Below are 25,531 nucleotides of genomic sequence, written 5' to 3' on the forward strand. Positions count from 1 at the left end.
TTAGCTTATTAGGCCAAATTCTGCTGTGATACACGAATGTGATTCTACAATAACTCCATTAGCTTCAGTAGATATTTCAGATTTACACTAAGGTAACAGAGAACAGACATTGACCCTTTGTAACCATAACTGTACAGGTCTCCCCAACTAATATTTCATCTGTTTATTTTGGATATACACATAAAAGCATCCATCAACGTATGCCAAATCCTCAACTGATCTAAATCAACAAACCTCTGTTGAAGTCAATGCAGCTATACTGATTTCCTTCAATTGAAGATCTGGCTCCCTAGATTTTCGGTGCCTTTGACTTAAATAAAAAATACAGTCACATAAAAACCTATTATTAGCCTAAATCAGAGAAGCTGATAGCTTGGCCTGAATTTACTAAATTATGTCTGCAAAGTCACAGATACTTTCTCACAGTTGGAGGAACTCAGATTAGCCAATGAGCAAAGGCAATGTGATTCACCCAAGGTGTCCACTCGTAAAATAAAACCAGCTTCAAGACTTTGCAGATGTTATGGTGGAGCGTCTCCTTTGTCTCACATAAACAAATATAATTATGGTGGAAATAGTTGTTTCAGCTTGAGATTTCCACAACCAGCACATGATCTAGCATAGCCGTGGTTTATCACAGATCATCTCTACACCAAAGTGACCTATGAGGAAGAAGCAGGGAAGTAGGTGTTTCTTTCCTTCTACCTTTAATGTGCTCTTTGCTTTTAAAATTGTCCAACATCTCTGCAATATGAGTACATTGAAGGCATATTTTATTGGGCCCTTTAAGTCTTTTTTTTAGGCATTATTTTCTGTTCCTACATAGTTTTGTTCAATTTCACAGTGATCCCTCACTTGAAAAGAGCAAACCAGAAGGAATGCTGAAGCCATATATAAATCCAGCCCTAGTTCCTGCTGTAGAAAGCAGAAAGTCATAAAGAAAATGAAATCAGCACCTCTACAACTGGAATCTGTTTCCAACTGTCTCACCCCATCTATCATCATTTGGAATGACTCAGCCTCCTGCTGCAGTAGAACTCTTGAACCCAGCAACGTCAGTCTTAATGCCAGTTATTATGCTATCTAGCAAAATGGAGTAAAAGAAGGAATCTGATCATTCAGTGAGCTTCCCTAATTCTGTGATGTAGCCAGTACAACCACCCAGGGAGAGACATATTAGTCACATTGCCCTCACTTTATTAAAACATCAATTATCAAACCAGCAACATGCTTCTTGGAATGAGCTTATTCAGGAAATATTGAAGCTTGAGTAACTGACCAGACTTTTCCTTCAGCCTGGTACCTCAGCAGATCTCAGACAGGCAGATATCCTGGGATACCCATACTCTTCACCATATGTCATTCCTTAATGCTGATTCTTACGTTAGCATCTGCAGTCTCTGAATTCATAGAGGTTTTATTTAGCACAGTTAAAAAATGAACAACAGCATCAGCAGCAACAAGAACAAAGTAATAGTTGCCACAAAATCTTCTGCATGGAATATGTTACATTTTATTGATTTATTTACTTATTATGTATTAAATATTTAGCCTCGAAAGTCCTCTTCAGATGAAATCACTTCTTTTCTCAGAAACACCAACAGTCAAAAATAGGCTATCATTTAACCTTCATGGCTTTATTGTTATTTGACCCTTCAGTAGCAAAACTATGGTTCAAATGCTCCCCTGGCCAGCACTGGGACGAGGAGTGGGTCTTCTAAAAGGCCAAGATTCCTGGGAAGAAGCCCAGTCGGGGACATGTTGCTGTGTTCTTTAGAAACAGCAGAATGCAGCCCCAGCTAACATGCAGCAGATAGCAGCATGTGAGCTAAATTAATGGGAAAGTTACTGGCCATACCCACTGGCGGGCAGGCAATGTTCCCCGGGGGTCATGATGCATCAGAAACAATGGCACTGGGGTCATGCCTCTAGCACTATTTTGAGCACTATGTTGGAAATCTTTCTTTTGCTACTGCACTCAAGTAAGATGTTCCCACTGATCCTTACCACTCCCTCCCACATAGTATAGGGCAAAATCTAACCATAAACATATAGGAATTACTTAATCCACCACTGAAATATGGTATTCATAAAACAAATACAATCATTACAAGCACTTATGATTAATTAGATACTGTATTGTGTTATGAAGAATTAACTAGCTAATACTTGGAATGGTAGATAAGGCTTATTAACATTCCTCTCTTAGTAAATAAGCATTGAAAAAATATCCTACTCCTCTGCTCTGTAGATTTTCCTCTTGGACTAGCAAGTAGTTAGTGTTATAACACTGACAGTCCCTTGCTAGTTTTTCACTCTGCCAAAGCTCGCTGCAACCTTGAAACAATAACATTCAAACTTGGAAAATTTTCTGGCTGATGTTGCATGAATTGTGTGTATTTTTATTTGCATGAATGCATATGTATTATTATGTTCCTGCCTAAATGGGCTTGTGCAAGTAGTACATTTAAACTTCAGGTGATGCTAAATTATAATAGAAATAAGAATTTCTTCCACAAAAATACTAGAAATGATCCAACCATTTGAAAATGCTTTGCAGAAACTTTTTCAACTGCCAGACAAACATGCTTGAAGTTGTAATATAATGGCACACCAATGACATCCAAAGACCACTGGATGCCCAGATACCATGGTGATGAGCACAGTTTAAAAGCATGTGTATAAATGGGTCCCCTATAGTTATTTAAATAGCGTATATTCCCTAATACTATTTTGAGGTTGTACCCATCACTTGTTTCTTCTTTTTTAAAAGCAGTAATTACAAGTTTTATGGATGTTAAATACCACACGAGTTAATCACAATGAATGTTATAATAAAAATGTATAAAGATCAGCCACTCATCATAATGCAGAAAACATTGCCAATTCGTTTTCTTTCTTTCTTTTCTTTTCCTTCATCCATCATAAGACTTCTATGGAAAGTGATATTGGGGGGAGAAAAAAGCCACTTAATCAAATCTAGCCTTCTTTTTGCAGGTGCGGTTAGAGTGGCCAACAGACCTCGCAGTCAACCCTATAGACAACTCATTGTATGTATTGGACAATAACATTGTGCTACAGATTTCTGAGACTAAGCGTGTGCGAATTATTGCGGGTCGCCCTATTCACTGCCAGGTACCAGGCATGGATCATTTCTTGGTCAGCAAGGTGGCAACCCATTCAACCCTGGAATCAGCTCGAGCAATCAGCGTATCTCACAGTGGGACACTGTACATTGCTGAGACAGATGAAAGAAAGATAAACCGCATACAGCAGGTTACAACCAATGGTGAGATCTCCATAATTGCTGGAGCCCCGACAGATTGTGACTGCAAGATTGACCCAAATTGTGACTGTTTCTCAGGTGAGCAGAGGCTAATCATGTCCCTTCCCTATTTTGTTAAGAGCCCATATTCTTGGTTTGGGTTACAGTATCTGCAAGAAAAAAAAACTATAAAATGGTTCTTTTTCCTTGAGAAGCTGAAAAATTCTGTAACAATTTGGCAAATCTTTTTGAATTCATTTAATTAAGCAGAAAAGAAATGTGTATCTTTCCACAGTAGGCACTGAAGGAGCCTCCGGGTGGGCTTTGTCTATCCTGTTTTGAAGCAGATCATTACACACAAATCTAAATTTTCTCTGAGTCTACCTTATATGTCAGTTTTGCCTACCCATTTTCAGATATCACTATCCTCCCTCAGAGCTTGGAATTTACCTTTCAGTGCCAATTACTTGGATTCCACAAAGCCCTTTTTATCGAGTGTCCCAAAGTGCTTCACACAGAATGTAAAACCCAATTTTGTGCCTCCTCTAAACCTGAACCACAGAGGATGTTCAAAAGTTGCCTCTTGCTGCACATTTTAAGTGGTATAACCAGCACCCCTCTGGCACAACACACACAGTGTGTGCCAGTCAACACTTCTGGCAACACAAGCTGCTCCCTCTTTCACACACCAGAATACTGGGAGCCAAATTATGACTACCTCCTTCATAAATGCTCTGGGAGAGGAGAATGCAATCATTTATTTCACAGTCTTCGTCTACCACTCCAGTGCAGTCACCTCTGGCAGGAAACATGGTAGCAGTTTAACAGGAACAGCAACACAGCACAACATCTTAGATAAAAAAGCGGAGTTACCATATCTAATTACAGTACTACAGGGGGGAATTGTCGATAGGCTGGCTGTAATTACACAGATGGGAATTTGGCCAAGACACTGGAATTAACACCCCTCCTTGGTGCCAGAGGATCATTAATGACCAAAAAGCGTTGTTTGCATCTGATATGAAGAGAGGATAAAATCAAACAACTGTGATCCAAAGGGTTTGGTTCACTGACATGTCACACTGCAGTAGTAATGAAAGCACCAAGTACACCTCTAAGTGACATCAGGTTCAAACATAGGTGAGATTGACCTCTAAAGTTTCCACTCAGTGTGACCTTATTCAACTAGTAAAGGACTACAATGGAGATTCTGCCAGCGCTCCTTAAGGGTGCAGTGACCCCCTGGCTGAAAAGTCTGGAGGACGAGATGTGCAATAGAGTCCAGTCCAGTCCCGATAGTTGCCAGTGCTGGCTGGGAAAGGGACATGGCCAAAAGATGTGCCAATTCAATGCATTTCCAGGACAGTGAGGTTTTTGTGAAGCAACAAGTGCAATTTAAAACTCTCCTCCTCACGGGCAACCTCAAGAGAGCGCCATAATGCAAACACTGTCTCCCCTTCCCTGGAAGGTGAAGCTCCTGCTCATGCAAGGAGGTCTGATTGCACTAGTGGAGGCAAATGGAGCCCAGGATCACCCAAAACCCCCCTTTGATCATTTCAGTTTATCTGGGCCACATATATTATCATGAGTTTTTTGTTGATATTTCTCATTTGTTCTATACTACAGTTTATTACATGATGGTTGGTGGGTTGGGATTTTTTTGTTTTAGTATGAACTAATCTCCACTTGCAATTGTATCCAAATTACTGCTATTTATTTTATGAGTGGATATTTTATTTATGGAATTATTGTACTTTGACTATATGACAGTGGGAAAGAAGCGAGGAGAGACTCTTCAGTTGTCATTATTTTGTTCTTTTGCATCTTACAATGCAATAGTTTTCCCAGCAGTAGGCTTTTGGATTTAGTAAAATTGGTGTAACTGAGATAATTGCATCTTTTTGTTAATCTTCAGTGATGCTGATTCAGAATTACACCATTTTAGATAATGGGTTTTAAATTCATTGAAAAAAAAATTGGTTTACTAACTCTTATCAAAGATTCTGGAGGCAGAGTGTGGTGTCTCACACTGTGAAAGGGTAAATACAGAGATTACGGATTACTACAGTAATTATGTTTCTTTTCCAGGTGATGGTGGATATGCCAAAGATGCAAAGCTGAAAGCACCTTCTTCTCTAGCAGTCTCTCCTGATGATACACTGTACATAGCAGATCTTGGCAATATTCGCATCCGTGCAGTCAGTCGAAACGTGGCTCATCTCAGTGACATGAATATTTATGAGATTGCATCCCCAGCAGACCAGGAACTGTATCAGTTTACCACCAATGGGACCCATCTTCACACACTTAATCTGATAACAAGGGACTATATTTACAATTTCACATACAATGGAGAAGGAGACATTGCCACAATCACTAACAGCAATGGGAATTCAGTTCATATTCGCAGAGATGCTAGTGGGTTGCCTCTGTGGCTAGTGGTGCCTGGAGGTCAGGTGTATTGGCTAACAATAAGCAGCAATGGTGTTCTGAAAAGAGTATATGCTCAAGGCTACAACTTAGCCCTGATGACATATCCTGGCAACACAGGTCTTCTAGCAACCAAAAGCGATGAGAATGGATGGACAACAGTTTATGAGTAAGTTCCTAAGTTAAAACATCTTTTTCTTTACTCTGAAGTCTCATAAAGCATACTATTTGGAATGAAAATTGTATTTTTTCAAGCCAGTTCTATTAATAACAGTTCTAATAACTGGGTACAATACAAGATAAGTAGATCTGTCGCTTAAGCTTATGCAATACACAGCAGTATTAATTCTTAAGTGTCAAAGCCTGCTGTATGTGAAAACACTATACTTAGTATGTATTAAGTGTTACAAAAAATATTTGAAATTATACTTCATTTGACCTTTGTTACTTAAAACCCCTGCTATCTGTAAGGTATGTCTGTGACTTTGGTTAGACAGCAGCTGCAGGAGCAGAGAGAGAGCGCTCAAGTCTAGAAACAACTGAAGGAATGAGGAGGGTCCATAAAAAAACTTTGTTTGGAGGGGGACCTTTTTGTATCTTGGATTGCATTTAACTGAGTTGATTAGTGTGGTTGAGACTACAAATGAGAATAGAGGCTGTGGCAGTATCTTTGTTACTCAGGAAATTAGCAGAAGGTGGTTGAACAGGTGAAGATGCAAGTGATGAAATGGAGCAGGGAATTTACCTTGGGGAGGAAGGTAAGAAAGGAGAAATAGTATTAGCAGAACACTTGACTTAAACTTGGAGAGAGTTCTGCAAGAGGAAATTAAGTTGGGGATCTTAAAGGAATGAAAGTACAGAGATAGAGGAAAATGGAAAAGTTTCCAACAGTAGGAAAAGAGGATATATAATAACTAGCAAGCGAGTCCAGGAGAAAGGCCGGAGGAGTGGTGGATGCTAAATATAAACTTGAAAGGACTTCCAAAGAGCAAGAAATGATGGTTAAAGGTGTTAGTCAAGCAGTGGAGATACAGGAGCTATGGAACATTCACACTAACTGGATGGCATCCCAGAGGGAGGTTGCACCTAAGAAAAGGTTCATGTTTGCTTCAAGGGATGTGTGACACTTCAGGATTCCTTATTTTTTACCAATTTATTTTAGCGTTGCTGGTTAAGCATACGAAGAGTGATTGATTAACTTACGCATGTTAACACTGATATTTCAGAGGTGCTAATAGGAAGGAAGGTTAAGGAATGTTTTCTTTATTGGACAGTGTGAAAAGAATGAATTATGGTCCAAGACTAAAAATGGAAATAATCAGGTTAGATATGAGCAGAAAATACAGTGAGAATTAGGTTTCTGAGTAGCAGCCATGTTAGTCTGTATTCGCAAAAAGAAAAGGAGTACTTGTGACACCTTACAGACTAACAAATTTATTTGAGCATAAGCTTTCGTGAGCTACAGCTCACTTCATCGGATGCATCCGAAAGCTCACGGAAGCTTATGCTCAAATAAATTCGTTAGTCTCTAAGGTGCCACAGGTACTCCTTTTCTTAGTGAGAATTAGGTAATAGCCAAAACTGCCTAGCAAGATAGTTGAGTCACGATCATTAGAGGGCTCCAGAAATATGTTATATAAAGTCTGAGTGGGATTGATGTCGAGAAAAACTGCTGCTCATTGCATAGGCTGGGATTGGATATCTAAGATCTTTTCCCATCCTGACCTCTATAATTCTGTCATAGACAGATTAAAAGGGTTGGCATAAGCCCACTAAAATGGAGATGTGTACATTTTTGATGATGTGCTGGAAAAAAATACCATATATGTTCTTCCTAGTTCAACTTTTGATCTCAGGAATTTTACTGATAGAAATTTCAACTATAATGGACCAAAATAATGCTCTCCAAATTAATCCAGAGTATTCACTGTATCCCTGATGCTGTTGTGACAGTGATCTGACAATGTTTCCCCTATTCTAAGAGCTTTAGATGTAGATTTAGCATATATATATGTGTTTCATGAATAATTGAATTCAGTGATCTACAACAATGTGTATTATATTTCATTTTTCACTTCTTTGCCACAACTCCAACAGTATGGACATGTCCCATTTCAATACATTTAAGTCTATGGGATCCGTATCTAAGCCATTGGTCAATCACTTTTTCAAAAAGATTTCATAATAGATCCAGGTCATGTCTATTATTTCTTAAAATAATTAGCCGCATTTTGTCTTTCATTTGAGTCATGGATAACCTTTCAAGAGCAGATTATTTTTAAGTATGTCTCTCTTGGCAGGTTTCATTGGCTATTTTTACCCCATCCCACTGAAATATACACAGGACATTCGGTTCAAAATACTTTAATGGAATTATTGCTTGAGTCTGTTGCTCTCTGGCAAGTCATTTGCTCAAGCATAACTCAAGCTTTATGGTAACATTATTTTTGAAGAGCTCAGTCTTCTCATAAGTGCTCCCTGTTGGATGTAAGACAGTCTTCGTCACTTGGAGACACCTGTGTCTTGAATGGGTATAACATTGTCTGACAACAAGAAATTCAAAAGAGCACATTCTAAATGAATATGACAATTATGTATGATTAGCATTAGGAAGTTTTGCTAAACTTAACATTTCTTCAAACTTTCATTGTTTCAACTCCAGGTGATGTAATTTATTGTCATCACTCATGCTAGAATATGATTTCACTGTGGTGGAAAGGGAAAGAGTGGAGAGGCTATCTGTTATTCTCTCGCTCTGTTTTTTTTTTCTATACAATCATTCAGTAGAATTTACTTATTCCCATTACAAAATAAGAAGAAGATAAAAAATTAAAAATGCAATACTGCCATAAATATTTTTGTCAAATATTTTAAGTCATCCTTCTAAGTATGATGATTGTTTCTATCCAGAATTCACCTGTAATAATTATATATGTTCCAGGTGAAGCATTAAACCACTTATAATTTGTTTCCAATGGGGTACAGTATTAGGGTCCTACCCTGCAAACTCTTATGGCCAGGAGTAAAAGTAAAAATACCAAACAGGCCCATTGATTTTTCAGTGACTACTTGTAACTTCCAGTGGTGTTTACATTAGGGCCCAAATGCTTTTCTTACAAGGAAATTACTACTGCTGTGAATAATCCCATGACAGATGAAATATAACACACACATTTACAGTCAGTGGGACAATGCACAGTAATTAGCACTATGGTTGATAGCACAGATTTTCAGGATGGAATCGAGCCCTTCTTCTCTGAGGGGTTTACAAGAAAAGATAGACCCTGTTTATTGTTTACCCAGACAGTATTTTACAGATAGGTCAGGATACTTTCCACATTCAAAGCACCTTGATTTTCACTTTGAAAATGAGATGTTTTGAAAGGGTTAGATGCATCTGAATTGCTGCTGGATCCTGCATAAAGATAGGGTTGGAGCCAGGAGAATTAATATATGAACAACTTTCAAATGAAATTGCTTGAAATCGTGTTTCCTCTTTAAACCAGATTTGCATTCAAATCTAAAAGTTTAAACCACAACACTGTCAAGCTGAAATAGGGATGAGTTTGTTTAACAACATGTATCATCCATACATTGGAATACGAGCAAAGATAATGAATAGTTCAGAGCATCTACCTGTATGTCAATTTCCCTCTCTGAGAGAAATTATGAAGAGGGAGGAAAACCACCTACAAAAGCACTTGTCACCCATCTACTATTATCTGATTAAATGAAAGTGCTGAAAGAACGCTTGCATAAAATTGCAGCTAATGTACAATTTTCAGTCATCTTTTTTTTAATATTGTATCATTAAAGTCATGAAAGGGGAGATATTTTTGTTAGAGGCCTCAGTTAAAAACTAGGACAAAAAAACACATATCAGAAAAGGTTCCTTTTAAATCATTTTTTTTTATGTTTGAAATCATTCTTATCCTTAACTATATACAGTATATAGAAATGAAAATAAGCTTTGAATGTACGTGCTCCATTGTGCATCTCATTAATTGGTGAGCACTTCCTCATGTGAGTAGTTCCACTGAAATCAGTGGGATTACTTGCAGGATTAAATGGTCACTGACCTGAGTGAGGGTTGTGTAACTGAGCCCTAAATTAACGTTAATAGGTCCTGATTCTAACACTCTCACCGTGTGGTGAATAGTACCTTGCTCTGCAATGATTCCCATTGATCCCAAGTATGGTACTCATAGTACCATACTACTACTCATCATGAATAATGGTGGCAGAATCTGGTTATGACGGGTTGGATCACAGAAACTCCCTTGGGGCTGCCACTCGATGTGCCAAGACTACTACTTCCCCTGCTTTCCCTGCCAACTTGGGACTCCAGCACCCTGTCTTGCTGAGCCAAACACACCAGTCTGCTCCAACACAGGGTCTGAACCACGTGCCCCAAAGCTGCAGACTTAATTGAAAGCAGTTTATGAAGTGTTCCTGTCTTTAACACTCAGATGCTCAACTCCCAATGGGGTCCAAACCCCAAATAAATCCTTTTTACCCTGAATAAAGCTTATACAGGGTAAACTCATAAATTGTTCACCCTCTATAACACTGATAGAGAGATATGCACAGCTGTTTCCCTCCACCCCCAAGTATTAATACATACTCTGGGTTAATTAATAAATAAAAAGTGATTTTATTAAATACAGAAAGTAGGATTTAAGTGGTTCCATGTAGTAACAGACAGAACAAAGTGAATTACCAAGCAAAATAAAATAAAACATGCAAGTCTAAGTCTAGTACAGTAATAAACCTGAATACAGATAAAATCTCACCCTCAGAGATGTTTCAATAAGTTTCTTTCACAGACTGGACGCCTTCCTAGTCTGGGCACAATCCTGTCCCCTGGTACAGCCCTTGTTCCAGCTCAGGTGGTAGCTAGGGGAATTCTCATGATGGCCCTCCCCCTTTGTTCTGTTCCAGCCCTTTATATGGCTTTGGCACAAGGCTGGAATCTTTTGTCTCTCTGGATCTAAATGAAAAAGCACCAGGTTTAAGATGGATTTCAGTACCAGGTGACATGGTCACATTTCCTGTGAGACTCCAAGCCTTCATTCCTCCCAGCCAGGAAGGCCTGCCTGCAAACAGAGCCATCCACAGTCAATTGTCCTGGCTGATGGGAGCCATCAAGATTCCAAACCAGTCTTAATGGCCCCAGGGCCTATTGTAATTGTGCAGAGTTATATTTCATATTTCTAGTTTCAGATACAAGAGTGATACATTTATACAAATAGGATGACCACACTCAGTAGATTTTAAACTTTGTAATGATACCTTACAAGAGACATTTTGCATGAAGCATATTCCAGTTACATTATATTTATACTATTAGCATATTTTCATAAAATCATATAGAGTGCAATGTCACACTGGTCTTCAGGAGTTTTTTTTGGAGGGGACTGAAAAAGATTTTATGGCCAGATTGTGGAATCTTTACTCAGATTGGTGAACTCTCACTTATGTGAGTAGTTCCATTAACTTCAGTGAGATTACTCATTTGAATACATGTTCATCAGTGCAAGAGTTCTGCAATCTGGCCCTTATTGTTAAATGTATAATCATTCATGTCTACATCTACAGTGACCCTGAGTAGCATATTTTCCTGTAGTCCCATTTTCATCAACACAACTGCGTAGGGAGTTATGTATACTATCATATGCCATCATTAGGGTGGCAGAATCAGACCCTACATTTTATTCTCAAATGAGTTCCAGTAAAGGGGCAATAAAAAATATGCAATCTGAATGTTCCAGCTAGCCTCTTACGTCTGTTCAATCAGGCAGCAAATGAAATATGATTGACCAACTTTCATGGAGAGTTTTCTAATGATGAACAATAGTGATTTGAATTAGTCAGGTTAACCAGCAGCTGTGTAGCTGGTCGATTTCCATACAACCAATATGGGGGATGGAACATATACAAGTGTTCATAATATATATGAGTGTAGTAGAAAAAGAGAGAGAGAGATAACTATAATATTTCTAGCATTTGATGAATTAATTTGGCAAAAAAGCAAATTGTTCAGCAGTTATGTCTGAAACATGTTTTCATCTGAAAAGAACATCTGCTGTATTTTTCTCTTCTTTCTTTTTATGGGGAATCCAAACTTCTTCCCTCATTTTATGCACAAATACTTCTAAGGCCACATGGACATTGTCTGGCTAATTTAGTCTTTTATACTACAGCAATGCTGCCAGCACATTAAACAAAGACCATGGTCAGATCGCATTTGTAAAATGGAATGGCTCCATTGAAGTCAATGGAACTACACCACTTGATACACTATCAGAGATCTGTCCTCATAGTGTTTTGTAGATATGGGGAGAAAGACTTTAAAATATTATAATCTAACTATTCAGAAATACTCTTCATGCCCTTACTCACATGACTAGTCCTAACTCAAGTAAGTAGACCTGTAATTTCAGTGTGTCCACTTGGATGGGTCAGAAGTATTCACATCAGTGGGAGCTATAGGACTGGGGCCTTATTACGTAGCAATGCCAGGCACAGAGTGGTGTTCTGCATATTTTTTTTCAGAGAGAGGTTAGTCAATCACCTGCATCAAGCAGCTGGTTATAAGTCAAAAGTATATTATTGTATATCATTGAAATTCCAAATAGTACTGCTTAAATATTTGTTAACAACTTGCAGTGATGAGATATGAATTTGTTTTAATTCTGAAAAAAAATCACATTATCTTAAGTAGTAACAATATTAATAAAACCACAAAATCAAATGAGAACCTTGAAAGAGACCAGTTTGACTGAGATTTCGGGTCAGTCTATGACCAGGCTTTCATTCTACTTTACTACTGTCCAGAAGATCACCTCAGTTAAAAGAGTACAAACATATTTGCAGAAGTGAAAATCCATTTGAGATGTTGTTCCAGGTCTGTGTATTATTCACTTTTTCATAATGTGGGCTGATACATAATGTTCCCTGAAATAAAATAATTCACTCAGCACTGATGAAATATGGGTTATCTAAAATGTTTAGGTCCAGTTACTGCTGCCCTGTGTAATGCTGAGCAGTTCTTACTCGAGTAATTCCATGGGAAATACTCATATAAGTAAGTACCAAGCAGGCAACATAACCATTATGAATTGGATCCTATGTATTTACTTTTAACTGTAGGGTTTTTTTTAATTTTTCATCATGCATTTTAAATATTTAAACTTCAGCAACAAAATATTATGTTTATATTTGGCAGTATCTAAGAACTAGGATTTATTTTGATTCAAATATTAGAAAATGTCATTGTTAGTTATCTGAATGCAGAGTGACCTCTCGTGGCAGCTTTCCTATATCACATCAAAGTAAGTTTAAATCACCACGGATTGTACATATTGCAACTTAACATGATAGAGGTGATTCAGACAGTAGTTTTACACTACAGTGACCTATTTTACCTATTTTATCCAGCAGTAATAAAAAATATAGCTCAAATCAGAGATAAAGAATTCAAAAGTAGAAGAATTAACACAATATTTAACATTAATTAAAGTCAACAATTTACATTTTTATTTATTGTGCAGTGTTGGCATTATTTAAACTTGTACCATATTTGCTCGTAGGAGCACATACAAATTTATAGTGACCCTCTCCAAAGTTCTGTAACATTTGAATCTTCTGTTTTCTGAGGTATGACCTTGAAGGCCACCTGACTAATGCAACGTTTCCAACGGGTGAGGTCAGCAGTTTCCACAGTGATGTTGAAAAACTAACAAGAGTAGAACTTGAATCGTCAAACAGAGAAAATGTGATCACAGCTACAAACTTCTCAGCTACCTCTACTATATACACTTTAAAACAAGGTAATTAAAGCACCTCTGTTTCTTTCACCATAATTATTAAATTTGAAACTATAGCCGCTTGCATTTTTATCAGTTTGCCAAAAAAAATCACCTTATTTTATCTGATTGTTTCCTCCCAACTTCAACACAAATTTCTAGTTCCTGTTTTATTTTTCTACCAAAGTAACTACTAGAAATGGACTATTGGTGGGTGCACTTCCAACTATGAGTGTATTCAGAGCTCAGTGGGTACACTCTGTTTTTTTAAATCTCTGCTACTTCTAGACTTTGAGTAACACCATTTAATATCTCAATATCAAAGTGGTAAGAATTGCCTTTAATGCAGTTAGTTTGCCATTCTAAGAAATACAACGCAAAAAATTGACTTGCCATATTGACACTGTAATATGGAAATGCCATCAGTGGCTGATACGGGGAATTCATTCCTGGCAATGCCACCTTCTAGCAGTAATTCTGATAGGAATAACAACAAAACATGACCCATATCAGCTGCTGAGTGCATGTAGGTCATGAACACCAAGATTCTGAGTAAACACCTGTAGTTACCATGGGAATTCCCTGGGAGCGCTAATCTAGTGAGATATCCCTTCTGATAGGAGTCACTCTCTTGCTGAAGAGTAGCAGCCGTGTTAGTCTGTATTCGCAAAAAAGAAAAGGAGTATTTGTGGCACCTTAGAGACTAACAAATTTTATTTGAGCATAAGCTTTCGTGAGCTATAGCTCACTTCATTGGATGCATTCGATGGAAAATACAGTGGGGAGATTTATATACACACACAGAGAACATGAAACAATGGGTTTTATCATACACACTGTAAGGAAAGTGATCACTTAAGATGAGCTATTACCAGCAGGAAGGAAGGGGGGAAGGAGGAAAACCTTTTGTGGTGATTAATCAAGGTGGGCCATTTCCAGCAGTTAACAAGAACGTCTGAGGAACAGGGGGGGTTGGGGTGCCAGCAATGCCCCTCTGCCATGTACATTGGTTAAACTGGACAGTCTCTACGTAAAAGAATAAATGGATACAAATCAGACGTCAAGAATTATAACATTCAAAAACCAGTTGGAGAACACTTCAGTCTCTCCGGTCACATGATTACAGACCTGAGAGTGGCTATCCTTCAACAAAAAAAACTTCAAAAACAGACTCCAACGAGAGACTGCTGAATTGGAATTAATTTGCAAACTGGATACAATTAACTTGGGCTTGAATAGAGACTGGGAGTGGATGGGTCATTACATAAAGTAAAACTATTTTCCCATGTTATTTCTCCCTCCCACCCCACCCCACCCCCACTGTTCCTCAGACATTCTTGTGAACTGCTGGAAATGGCCCACCTTGATTATCACCGCAAAAGGTTTTCCTCCTTCCCCCCTTCCTTCCTGCTGGTAATAGCTCATCTTAAGTGATCACTCTCCTTACAGTGTGTATGATAAAACCCATTGTTTCATGTTCTCTGTGTGTGTATATAAATCTCCCCACTGTATTTTCCACCTAATGCATCTGATGAAGTGAGCTGTAGCTCACGAAAGCTTATGCTCAAATAAATTTGTTAGTCTCTAAGGTGCCAAAAGTACTCCTTCTCTCTTGCTGAAATATGACTAAATGCCCTGCCTCAGATTCCTGAGGTGAATAAACAAAATCTCTTCTAAAAATGTTCAGTCTACTAATAGTTTTTCTTCCTCCTTGAATTTTTTTGTTGGTGGTGAGAGGTTTTTTTTATAGGAGGTGGGAGGTGATTGAGCTAGCAAGCAAAAAATAGAAGTGTAGCCATCATAGTCCAAGTGGTGGGCAAAGCTTACCACCTGACTACAATCCCATCCCAGATCCTACGTCCATAGTCAGGTGGCTAGCTGCTGTCTCTGCTCAAGCTATTGCAGCTACACTCTATTTTTAGTGCACAAGCTCAATAAAAGCTAGTGTATGTATGTCTCATTGAGCTGGAAATTACACCTTCCAGCTCCAGGGTAGATGTACCCTGAGAGGTGCAGCACAGAATTCACAGTCTGGGGGAGAAGACTTAAGGTGCCTTTAAACCACCTGAGCACTCTTCCAATCCAGGACAGCTCCGAGGTCTTCAGCGTAATTTAGACTATACTTGAAGCCTATCTAAGCTTATGGCAGCTTCAAGTGGGTGCCCTATGGGCTGCAGCACTGCCTAGATTCTTCACAGCACTTCATGTTCTGGTCTCACCACTGACACATCCCCTCCTGCTGCCAGCTGCACCCCTGACATGCTCCCTATGCCAGGGCTTGTGGAGGGGGTCCTCAGAAGGCAGCCTTATCACTGATTTCCACAGCACCTGTGCCAGGGAAATCCTCCCACAACCAGAAATAGGGCTTTTCAGATCTTTTATGTGGCTTAAAAAGGACAGAGTTGGGGGAGAGGTTCTTATCCTAGACAGTTGAAAAAATAACCTTCAGACTCAACCTCAATTCTTCGTTAAGTTCATTTAAGGGTTATGCTTTACTATGTAAGTGGCATATTGATCCCAACTGTCAAATTGGCAAAAATCCAAACTGATGAATTTACTTTTTAAAAGCCTATGATCTGAAGGCAGAAGCCCTTTATTCAGGATGTCTCTAATATGAAAACAATAAGGCCTAAATCTACTGAAAATTTGTTTACATGTCTGAAGACCTGCAGCCTCCAGGTTACAAACGTATACAGAAGTTGGTATATATACAGCTGCCTATAAACCATGGACAAATATATCTTTGCACATCTAACATTTGTTTCATAAAGCTGGAGAACTGAACTTTCCCCATTTTCTTGTTTTATTGACAGACAACACGCAGAATATCTATCGGGTCAGCCCAGATGGTTCGCTGAGGGTCACCTTTGCCAGCGGAATGGAGATCACTCTAAACACAGAGCCCCACATTCTAGCAGGCGTTGTTAACCCCACTTTGGGAAAGTGCAATATCTCGTTACCTGGAGAGCATAATTCAAACCTCATAGAATGGAGGCAAAGGAAGGAGCAGACCAAAGGCAATATCTCAGCATTTGAGAGAAGGTTACGGGTAAGGATTCCTCTTATGTAAAGTGCAGCATTTCTTTTGAAGACAACTGAATTTAGTCATGTTGAAATTTATTTCTTTATAAAAATTGTAAGGAAGAGTATATTTTAGAATTAGTCCTTAGCCACAGATTTCAAATGCAAATGGTTTCTCCAAAGTTCACGGGGATTCTGATCCATTGTTGTTTGATTTTAGTTGTTAAACTTGACCTCCCGATATATTTGCTTTTTTTTCTTTTCAACAAGGGCTAAATTGTGATTTGTGGCAAAAGCCCAGGGCGAGGGGCAACATGTAGTTACTCTGCCCCAGTAGCAGATTGTGAGTCTTTGCGTCCTGACTTCTCTTGTTCTGGGTGGAAGTAATATCTGCCAGCTGCCCAGTGCTGTACTTGGGGCAGATTACTTCCGCTGGTGCGCTACTGAACTGCACTTGCCAGTACATCCGGCAGAAGGGGGAGATTAAGGCAAGTCAAAGCTACGCCTCCGTGATGCTGTTCTCTCTCTCTCCTTATGGTACCTACGACACAACTTGCATCTGTTATTCCCCTGTATGAGTGCATTAGCCAGGTCACAATTTGGTCCTAATAAACAATCATTTTTAACATTGCATCTTTGGTTTGTATTTTCCTTCCTGAGAATTCACAGATTATAATGACAGATGGTCACATTCAGCGTTTGATTAACAGTAAGACCCAAAGCAACTGTTTTCTTAAAAAAAAAAGTGCTTTAAGAAATCAGTTATATTTTTGACACAAACACTGCTTGAAACACCTGTAAAATGAGTGGGAATATTTAATATTCAAAGTAATGATTAGCAACAATGGGGTGCATAGATATGTATTATCTTACCTTATGCCAAATTCAATTGTGAATGTATGCAATCAAATATTTCAAGGATTTATCTTGGTTGTCAGTCCTACATGATTTTTTTCTCAGCAAAATGTGTGAAGTTATTCAGTTTAATCTCCATTTTTAAACTTGGATAATGTATGCACACATTCACTTCTTTGTTAAGTATTTAATTGTTGTTATATTATTACTGCTTGTTATTTGTATGACTGTAGCATCTAGGATCCATAGCCGTGGACCATTAGGCTTAGGGCTGTACAAATACAGAACTAAAAGACAGTGAATCTATTAGTGAATCATGAACCCAACCTTAGTGATCAGAGTGTGGTTATCATGACATAGCACCCGTCTGTTATTAAACAAACTGTTAGACCGAATGCCTTTCAGATCACTGGATCATAATTTCCTCATAAATATCTTGCATATGGGACAAAGCCACATTTGGTTTCCCTTGCATTTCCTCAGATTGTCCAGATTCCTCTTCTTTGTCACAGTTTGAATCCCCATTTTAGTTATGACCGGGAAAGTGGTTGAACAGTTCTCTAATGTACTGTATTGGCAAATGTGCATGTTGTAGGAATGAATGGGTGGTTCAAACGGCCTTCAAGGTGCAATTCAACAGTTGGTTCATTTCTGTGTAAATCTTTCAGACTGCGCTTAAATAACTGCAAAACTGCATATTTAAGTGCATTGAATCATAAATGTGATCAATGTAAAAGGTGCATCTGATTATCTATTCTGCCTCATGTTGTGATATGTTCAAATGCTTCATTATGACTAATATTTTTCTGATATTCCCCTTAAATTTTCCATTGGCTAATTTCATTCCATGTTCTTTTAACTCATTTTCATCTGCACCTTTGTTTTCCTCAAGAGCACATGCCAAAAAAGGAGAAGGTTCACAAGTGGGTTGGGCCTAGAGGAGTGAAATATGCTTAAGAAGTGAAATGTGTCCATTTATTGAAAAATTATAAACAAACTAAAGCACCCGTAGATCAAGTGCTGAGTTGAAACTGCATGAAATTGCTAGTCCATTTGTTGTTCCGTTCAGTAAGAGAATCTACAGTGTATTACTCATTTGACATAATGTCATGGAAGCTCCACCCCTCCAAAAAAATCAAGCCACGTCACAATAGTATCATCTTGTATCGTTATTGTGGTAAATTAAAAAGAGCTTGATTGTACTCTTGAGATCTGCACACCACAGAGACCATCCACACATGGATCCCCTCGCTGGCTCAGAAAGGCATCTCAGCTGCCTATATGGAAGAGTCTTCTTCTCCCCTAGACACCACCGATAGCTACATGTAGATGGAGGGCAAACAAATAGCATGCTGGGATTAGACTGGATGAGGTAAAGACAGGATTTGGCAAAGAATATTATTCTACCTATATTATTTCTTCATATCCATGTCCACCCCCATTCCCGCTCCACAATGAAATTCCCCTTTGAGGGATGGTTCTTTGGGAAGCCCAAGTTAGAGGCGTTCCTCTCTATTGGAACACCACTGCCATAGAGCAAAGCCAGAGATGCGGTTAAGGCGCAGATCTCAAGGTGTCACCTGTGGGGGACCACATTCCTCCACTCTTACCAGAATGCTAGTCTTTTTATGTATTTGTATTCTTTTTCTGATTCTGAAAATGTAAGTGCTGGATTGAAACCTTTTACGAGATTCTCTCTCTAACCACACCTCATTGCAATCAGGGGAGAAATCTCCGTGAGGATATTCCCAGGGAAGGGAGCAATTTGAACTTAATTATTCTAGATTATATGATAATTTTAAATACAAATGGGAGAAGCGTATTTTTGCTCTGTCTTCTAAAGTATAAGGTAAAAATCGTTTTTCTCCTTTAAAGTTGAATCCTTTCATGCCAAGTTATCTGAGATTTTGTATCTTGAACAAGGGAGCTCACATGGTCACTGAGCATAGGTGCCAGTACATTTTGGGCTTGGGTTAGGATTTTTGGTTGGTTATTTTCCTCTCTCCCACCTTTTATAAACAAAAAATAATAAAGGTATGAGAGTGGCTAGCAATGAGTCACTTCTTGTGAGCATCCTGGAAGGAGGTGAGCTTTCTGGAGGGACTTGAATGAGGACCGTGTGATGGCTTGGTGGGCAAGAGAAGAGAAGGCATTCCATGCATGTGAATAGGATCAGGGATACTTCTAAGAGAAAGGACAAACTGTGTATCTAAGCTGTTATTGTTGATAAAGTGGGCATAGGGTCACAAATCAAATATATAGCATAGCGGGCTTGTGTTGGGCTTTGACACTGAAGACAAAAGTTTTAATTTGGTTGTGATAGAGAAGGAGGAGTCAGGGAGATGTAGGGAATTGTGAGGTACAATGCAGTTAGACACAGAGTCAGAGTATCAGTGTAGATTAGATTTTCACAGAGAGAGCTGCATCCCGCAAGGTAACTTAGCCCTTTGAAAAGGAAAAGCAGTATCGCGTCAACAACAAAAATCAAATAAAAAGCATGAGGCCAATAGACTACATAAACTAGAGTATTTAGGGCTTATTATTGATAAATCTTTGAAAACTATTATGTGGGTACAATTACAAAAAAGTTATGTCAATTGAGGGCTAGAATACAAATCAAAACAAGTGGCACCTTGGCCTTAGTTCATATTGGGTCACATTTTGAAAATAAAGTTACTAAGCACTTGATAATATGGGGATAGGCACCATATAAAGCCATACAATAGCTAGATCATGCCTTGGAAAACCAGTGATGTGGGAATATGATTCTGAATTTTGAGAATATGTGTAAGAGGAGGCCCCAGGGCTTAGGCTGATTCTCACTGGAGATGAATAGACTTGCCGTGGTCCTCAAAATTCAATAAAAAAGCAGGTGGCACAATCCAAAAGTTTTGAGAATGAAGGGCAGAATTCAGGTCAAATTATTTCACTTAAAATTTAGCACTGATGTGGTTAAAGTAGCCAAGTAATTCAGTCCGTTGAAGCAACCAATACAAATGCGTTTGAGTGTTAGGGAAATAAATTTAAAAGCAGACAACTAGGGAGTAGGATAAAAAGAGGCCCAGTTACAAAAGTAGAAGACTTCTTCCTCCCTAGGACTCTCTAATGCTCTTAATTCCCAGTCCCCATTAATAGGCAGCACAAAAACATGTGACCCCCCCACCCCCAGAGGATTGTTAATTCATCCTTGGAGGAGAGACAGCTTACCCATGCTAGTAGCAGGCCTTGAAGAAAGGTATAAAAGTTATGTTTTTTAAAAGTAGCAAGACTGCATGGTAAGAATTTTTCTTCCCAAAATGGAACAGAGAAGAGGATCTAGCACAGTGGTTCTCAAACTTTTGTACTGGTGACCTCTTTCACATAGCAAGTCCCTGAGTGCAACCCTCCTTATAAATTAAAAACACTTTAAAATATATTTAACACCATTATAAATGCTGGAGGCAAGCGGGGTTTGGGGTGGAGGCTGACAGCTCACAACCCCCTGTTAATAACCCTGCGACCCCCTTAGGGGTCTCAACCCCCAGTTTGAGAACCCCTGATCTAGCACATTATTAACTAGAATGCTGTAGTAGGGGCCAAACAGGCTCCCAAAACACCAATCAGGTGGATAAATCTGAAATTAAACATAACTTTTTTAAGTGTAGAATCCTCTGACCTAGTGCCTTCACCAAATGTGCAAAACAGTCCGTATGTGTGTGTACAGTCTTTATATTAATAATAAATCTACATACAAACAGGCATTTTAACATGAATTTTAATCTAGCAAGCCTTCTTTTTTTAATCATTTGAACTTCTGTTTTAATTGACTTCTGAAAATGAACCAAAGGCTGCTGTTAAAACCAATGAGCATGATGCATAATAATATATCAATTAGAATTCGGTGCTGTTTACTCCTTTTTTTGCATAACTTAGGGAACTCAAAACTGAATACAATCCATTTTTTACAAGTGATTCTCTACAAAATTGAGAATTAGATGCCTGGCTAGTCCCACTTATTTGCACTTAAAAAAAAACAACCTTGCTGTGTAAAACTCAAGTCAGAAGTTTTGAGGATATGGGCTTGAACAGATATGTTTGTTATGCTGGTTAACAAATATTTTTTCCATAATATTATCAGTCCTCTAACTAGTTACTTTACAGTTATTGGGTGAGATCCTCAGGTGTTGTTAATTGGTTTGGCTTCATTGAACATACAAGAATGTACACATATCTGCAGACTTGTTTACATGTTTTTGGTACGCATTAGGTCTGAAAATTGAAGTCAGTGGAACTACACCAATTTGCATCCTCTGAGGATCTCGTTCTTTGATAGCCAGTTCCTCCTTATTGGCATGGGAAAATCACAATGTAGGCAAAGTTTGTAAGCACACATTTGACTTGTGCTGGATATTGGAATATCCTAATTCACTTTCTTCACATTAGTTCATTACTCAGTTGTGCAGAGACTTCAGAAACCATCTTTAAGCAAAACCACTGCAATTTCAAATCAACATTTTTGTGTTGGCTTAGAAATGAGGGTTCATAATTCGGCAGTCACTTCAAAAAACCCAGTTCTGCCTTGCACTTCTGAAAAGTGAATTATAAAATAAAAAACAAAAACAGAAATAACACACTGAATTTTACAAAACCAGCAAGATGTGAATATGCCTCATCCCTTTCTGGTCTGTTTTTGATTCTTATTCATTGGGTCATGTCTGTATTTAGATTGTCCTACAATCATAATATTAATAATGAGAACATTAAATTTATACATAGATGGTAAAAGAATATTAGTCAAGATTTATCCTCTACTTTCTTTTCAATGTGTTTTATTACCAATCCTGGTTTCAGAAAAAGTAAATTTACTAAGAAATACCCGTCACACAAATATACCAACAAATGTAGTTGAACTGAAAATCACTTTTTACTTAGGCTTTTTAACTATCATTAGAACATAAAATGTAATAGTTACAGCCATCTACTGAAGTATGTAGGTATTTTACAACTGTAGTAAAGGAACACTGTTAAATTTAGAGATGTATATATATAAAACCACAGGAAAGATAGTTGAAGAATCAACACCTGCTTCTTCTAGGTTTTCAAACAATTTGTATCTAAAGACAGAAAAAATGTTCTTTTTAATCATTCACACTATGTGTGAACCACAGCGTGGGCTAGTACTATTTAACATTTATTTTAGAGCTGTACCCACAGGCCACAATTAGGACCAAGGCTCCGTTGTGCTGGGCATTGTATAAACACACAATGTGACAGCATCCCTGCTGTGAGAAGTTATATCACAATTTATTGTTCAAAATAAATTAATGCAAGCATTGAGCACTGGTAGTTTGAAGAAACAAGTCAATAAACAATCTATTTTATGCTTCCCTAGATGATAGTTGATAATTGCACATCTCTAATTAAAACTGAGCATAATGGTAATAATGATTGTCTTTGGTGACTGAAAAATTTAAGGAGATATGTGAGGGAAGAAAGGGGTAGATGCATTTCATTGCCAGAGATCTGGGTTCAAATTTTCACTTGGACCTCACAGGATTGGAATTGCCTTCTTAATTTAACCTATTTGTCCACAAATTTTGACACAACATAGTATGATTAGTCTATTCTCTGCTCAGAAGACACTTGAAGCTGGAGTAACAGGAGTGTTGCAGGCCATGGATACCGTGCATCAAGACAGCTGGTATACAGAAAAATGCTAGCACTATTAATTGCTATTGTTGACTTCTGTGAACTAATGAGGAGCAGACTATGCAACCCACAATCTGCCCTCCTCATCCAATATGTGATGTTGTGGTAATTGGGTCTACAAATTTACCATCATTGGTAAAAAGAGAGTGTAGATTCATACAATGCCACAAGAACCTAGAACAAAAATGTTGATGGGAAAAGGTACAAAAGGGAGATAAAAAGGCCTCCTGATATAATGCAAGAATTATGTTAAGATCATTCTTGGTAAACAAGAAAAGTATGGAACTAAAATTGGTGTGTCAAAAACTAGGTCTAATTTTTGGACAAAATAATGAGAGGATGGGCTTGTCCACCCTTCACTCCCCCTTGCGGTTCTTAAAGAAAGAGACTTTGTGGTGGGGGGAATGGCTATTGGAGTGAGCTTCACCATCATGGCTGCCACCACTACTATCTCCTGGGACAAAGGTCCTTCATCATCCTAATCCTGAAAGATGTCCTGACCAAACTGGGCCAGAAAGAGGGAGCCAGATGACATCACCACCTCTGCCAATTTTGGCTAAATCTCAAACTCCATCTGGGATGTAAGACTTTGTCTCCTCCCTCCATGTGTCCTTTTCCTTCCCTACTTTAGTATCTTCTCTTTTCTATCTCTCTCTCTCTCTCCTTTTTCCTTCTGTCTAATAAGAGTCTGGGTTAGCTGACCATGACTGTGTATTTCTGAAACACTGCTGTAAGTCTGTGACCAGAAAGAGGTAATTAAAAGCAACGCCCTAAACAGCCCGATGCTGAGACAATTTTGCCAGGTCTTGAAGTGGCTTATAAGGCCATGTTTTGTGCCTGTGTTTTTCCAGCTGCAAGTGAAAGTCAACACCAGAGACAGAAGCTGCTTTTTCTTTCTTTGCTGTTCTTTTCTCTCCCCTTCTGTGTGTGTTTGTCTTGTTTTCTCTTCTTGGGAAATGGGATCTGACTTTAACAACAACAGCAATAACAACCTCTCCCGCCCATCGTGGCTAATAATGTCTCTTTTCCACAAAAGGAACAGTTATTACCGACTTGAAATACCATCTAAGAGACTGTCAGACAAGTGGGTTTTTCCTTCTAAAACTCTCTCAAGCTAAAGGGAAAAGGGAACAAAGAATGTGATTAAAATGAAAACCTTCTTCAATACTTTACATTTTAAATGCTTTAACTGTTTTCCTTCTTTTTCTGTACCTTTAAGAAAAGGTTCAACAGAATTTTAATGGTGTATTAAGCCAGCTAAGGTATACCAAGCTATACAGAGGTATACCAAACCCTGAACCTTGTCTAACATTGTTTAATGGTGGACAGCAACTGGATTATGTTAACATTTTTTACTTTTTAGGCCTATATATTCCATCTAACAGTGCCCACTGCAACTTTATGCAGTGAGTCCTTGCCTTGCTGACTGGAAGAAAAGGGGTTGTTGCTCCTTTAAGGGCTCCCCCTGCAACTGCTAGCAAATGTGGCAGAAGGGGGAAAGTTCACCAGTATGGAATGGGAAGAAGCAGGAAACAGCTGGATGGGAGAAGGGGTGTCAGGGAGGGGTATCACTGCCCCAGCAGCTGACCAGAAGGATGCGGGGTATTAATATCCCATGCAGTCCTGGAGAATGGGCTGGCAAACTCTGACCGTCCCACTGATAGAATCTGAAAAAGCACCAGGTTCCTTCATGATCCACTGTGGTCATTACACTAGTTTCCACTTTTCCCAGTGGGGCTGGGAAGGATTTTTTCCCTCAACGCCAGATTGGCTGAGGTGGGCTGGGATTTTTCACCTTGCCCCCAGCAGGTTTGGGACCCCTGCTGGGACAGGGGATTTAGGTTATAATGTCATATCTTAGTTCGTAAAACGTGTGGTAGATGGCCAGTGCAGGTACTCAGTATGAAAGGGATATTGTTATTGGATAAAATGGATTGGAAAAGGATGTAAAAGAAAGCATCCCTTAAGGGTGCTGAGCAAGGGTGGTTTGGAGCTCCTATGTCTAGTACAAAGGGGAGCCTTTTCTAGCCCCCTTAATCCTTTTAGGGGGGAGGATGGTTCGGTCCCAGAAACAGGATGTCTGGGGTCACGTTGGGGATTACATGGAAATGATTAAAAAAAGCATGATGACCTGCACTGTATAATTTAATGCTGTGTACCTCCAGATATTTTAAGTGAATAAAACTGCAGCCTAATTAAACCCCATCCATTGCCTCCTGTCTTTCTTCCGGTGTGGCCAGACAATGGAACTGTTTGATTCTTCTGGATCAATTGCCACTATCGGTCAGTTTTTTCTGCCTTCACTCCCTCATGGTCCACTTCCCTGATCCCATGTGACGAAGTTTATGGATATGAGTGGAGAGTGTGTGTCTGCTAACATATCTGTTCCATTTTCTGTACTACTTTCATGTGTACCTTAACATCGACAGCCACGGAATAGTAACTATGCTATCAATATTAATGG

General features: G+C 38.7%; 1 protein-coding gene across 10 annotated transcripts in view; it reads left to right on the forward strand.

Annotated features, from left to right (window-relative positions):
• The window catches only part of TENM1 (teneurin transmembrane protein 1), a 490,191-nt gene that overhangs the window by 446,519 nt on the left and 18,141 nt on the right, over positions 1 to 25,531 (forward strand). For all 10 annotated transcript variants that reach the window (XM_043493115.1, XM_043493120.1, XM_043493113.1 and 7 more), the window contains 4 exons: positions 2,998 to 3,364; positions 5,354 to 5,864; positions 13,355 to 13,527; positions 16,317 to 16,552. In XM_043493115.1, the coding sequence (XP_043349050.1) occupies positions 2,998 to 3,364; positions 5,354 to 5,864; positions 13,355 to 13,527; positions 16,317 to 16,552 (1,287 nt within the window). The remainder of the gene's footprint in view (positions 1 to 2,997; positions 3,365 to 5,353; positions 5,865 to 13,354; positions 13,528 to 16,316; positions 16,553 to 25,531) is intronic.

Source organism: Dermochelys coriacea, chromosome 9 (genome assembly GCF_009764565.3).
Source record: "Dermochelys coriacea isolate rDerCor1 chromosome 9, rDerCor1.pri.v4, whole genome shotgun sequence".
NCBI classification, from domain to species: domain Eukaryota; kingdom Metazoa; phylum Chordata; order Testudines; family Dermochelyidae; genus Dermochelys; species Dermochelys coriacea.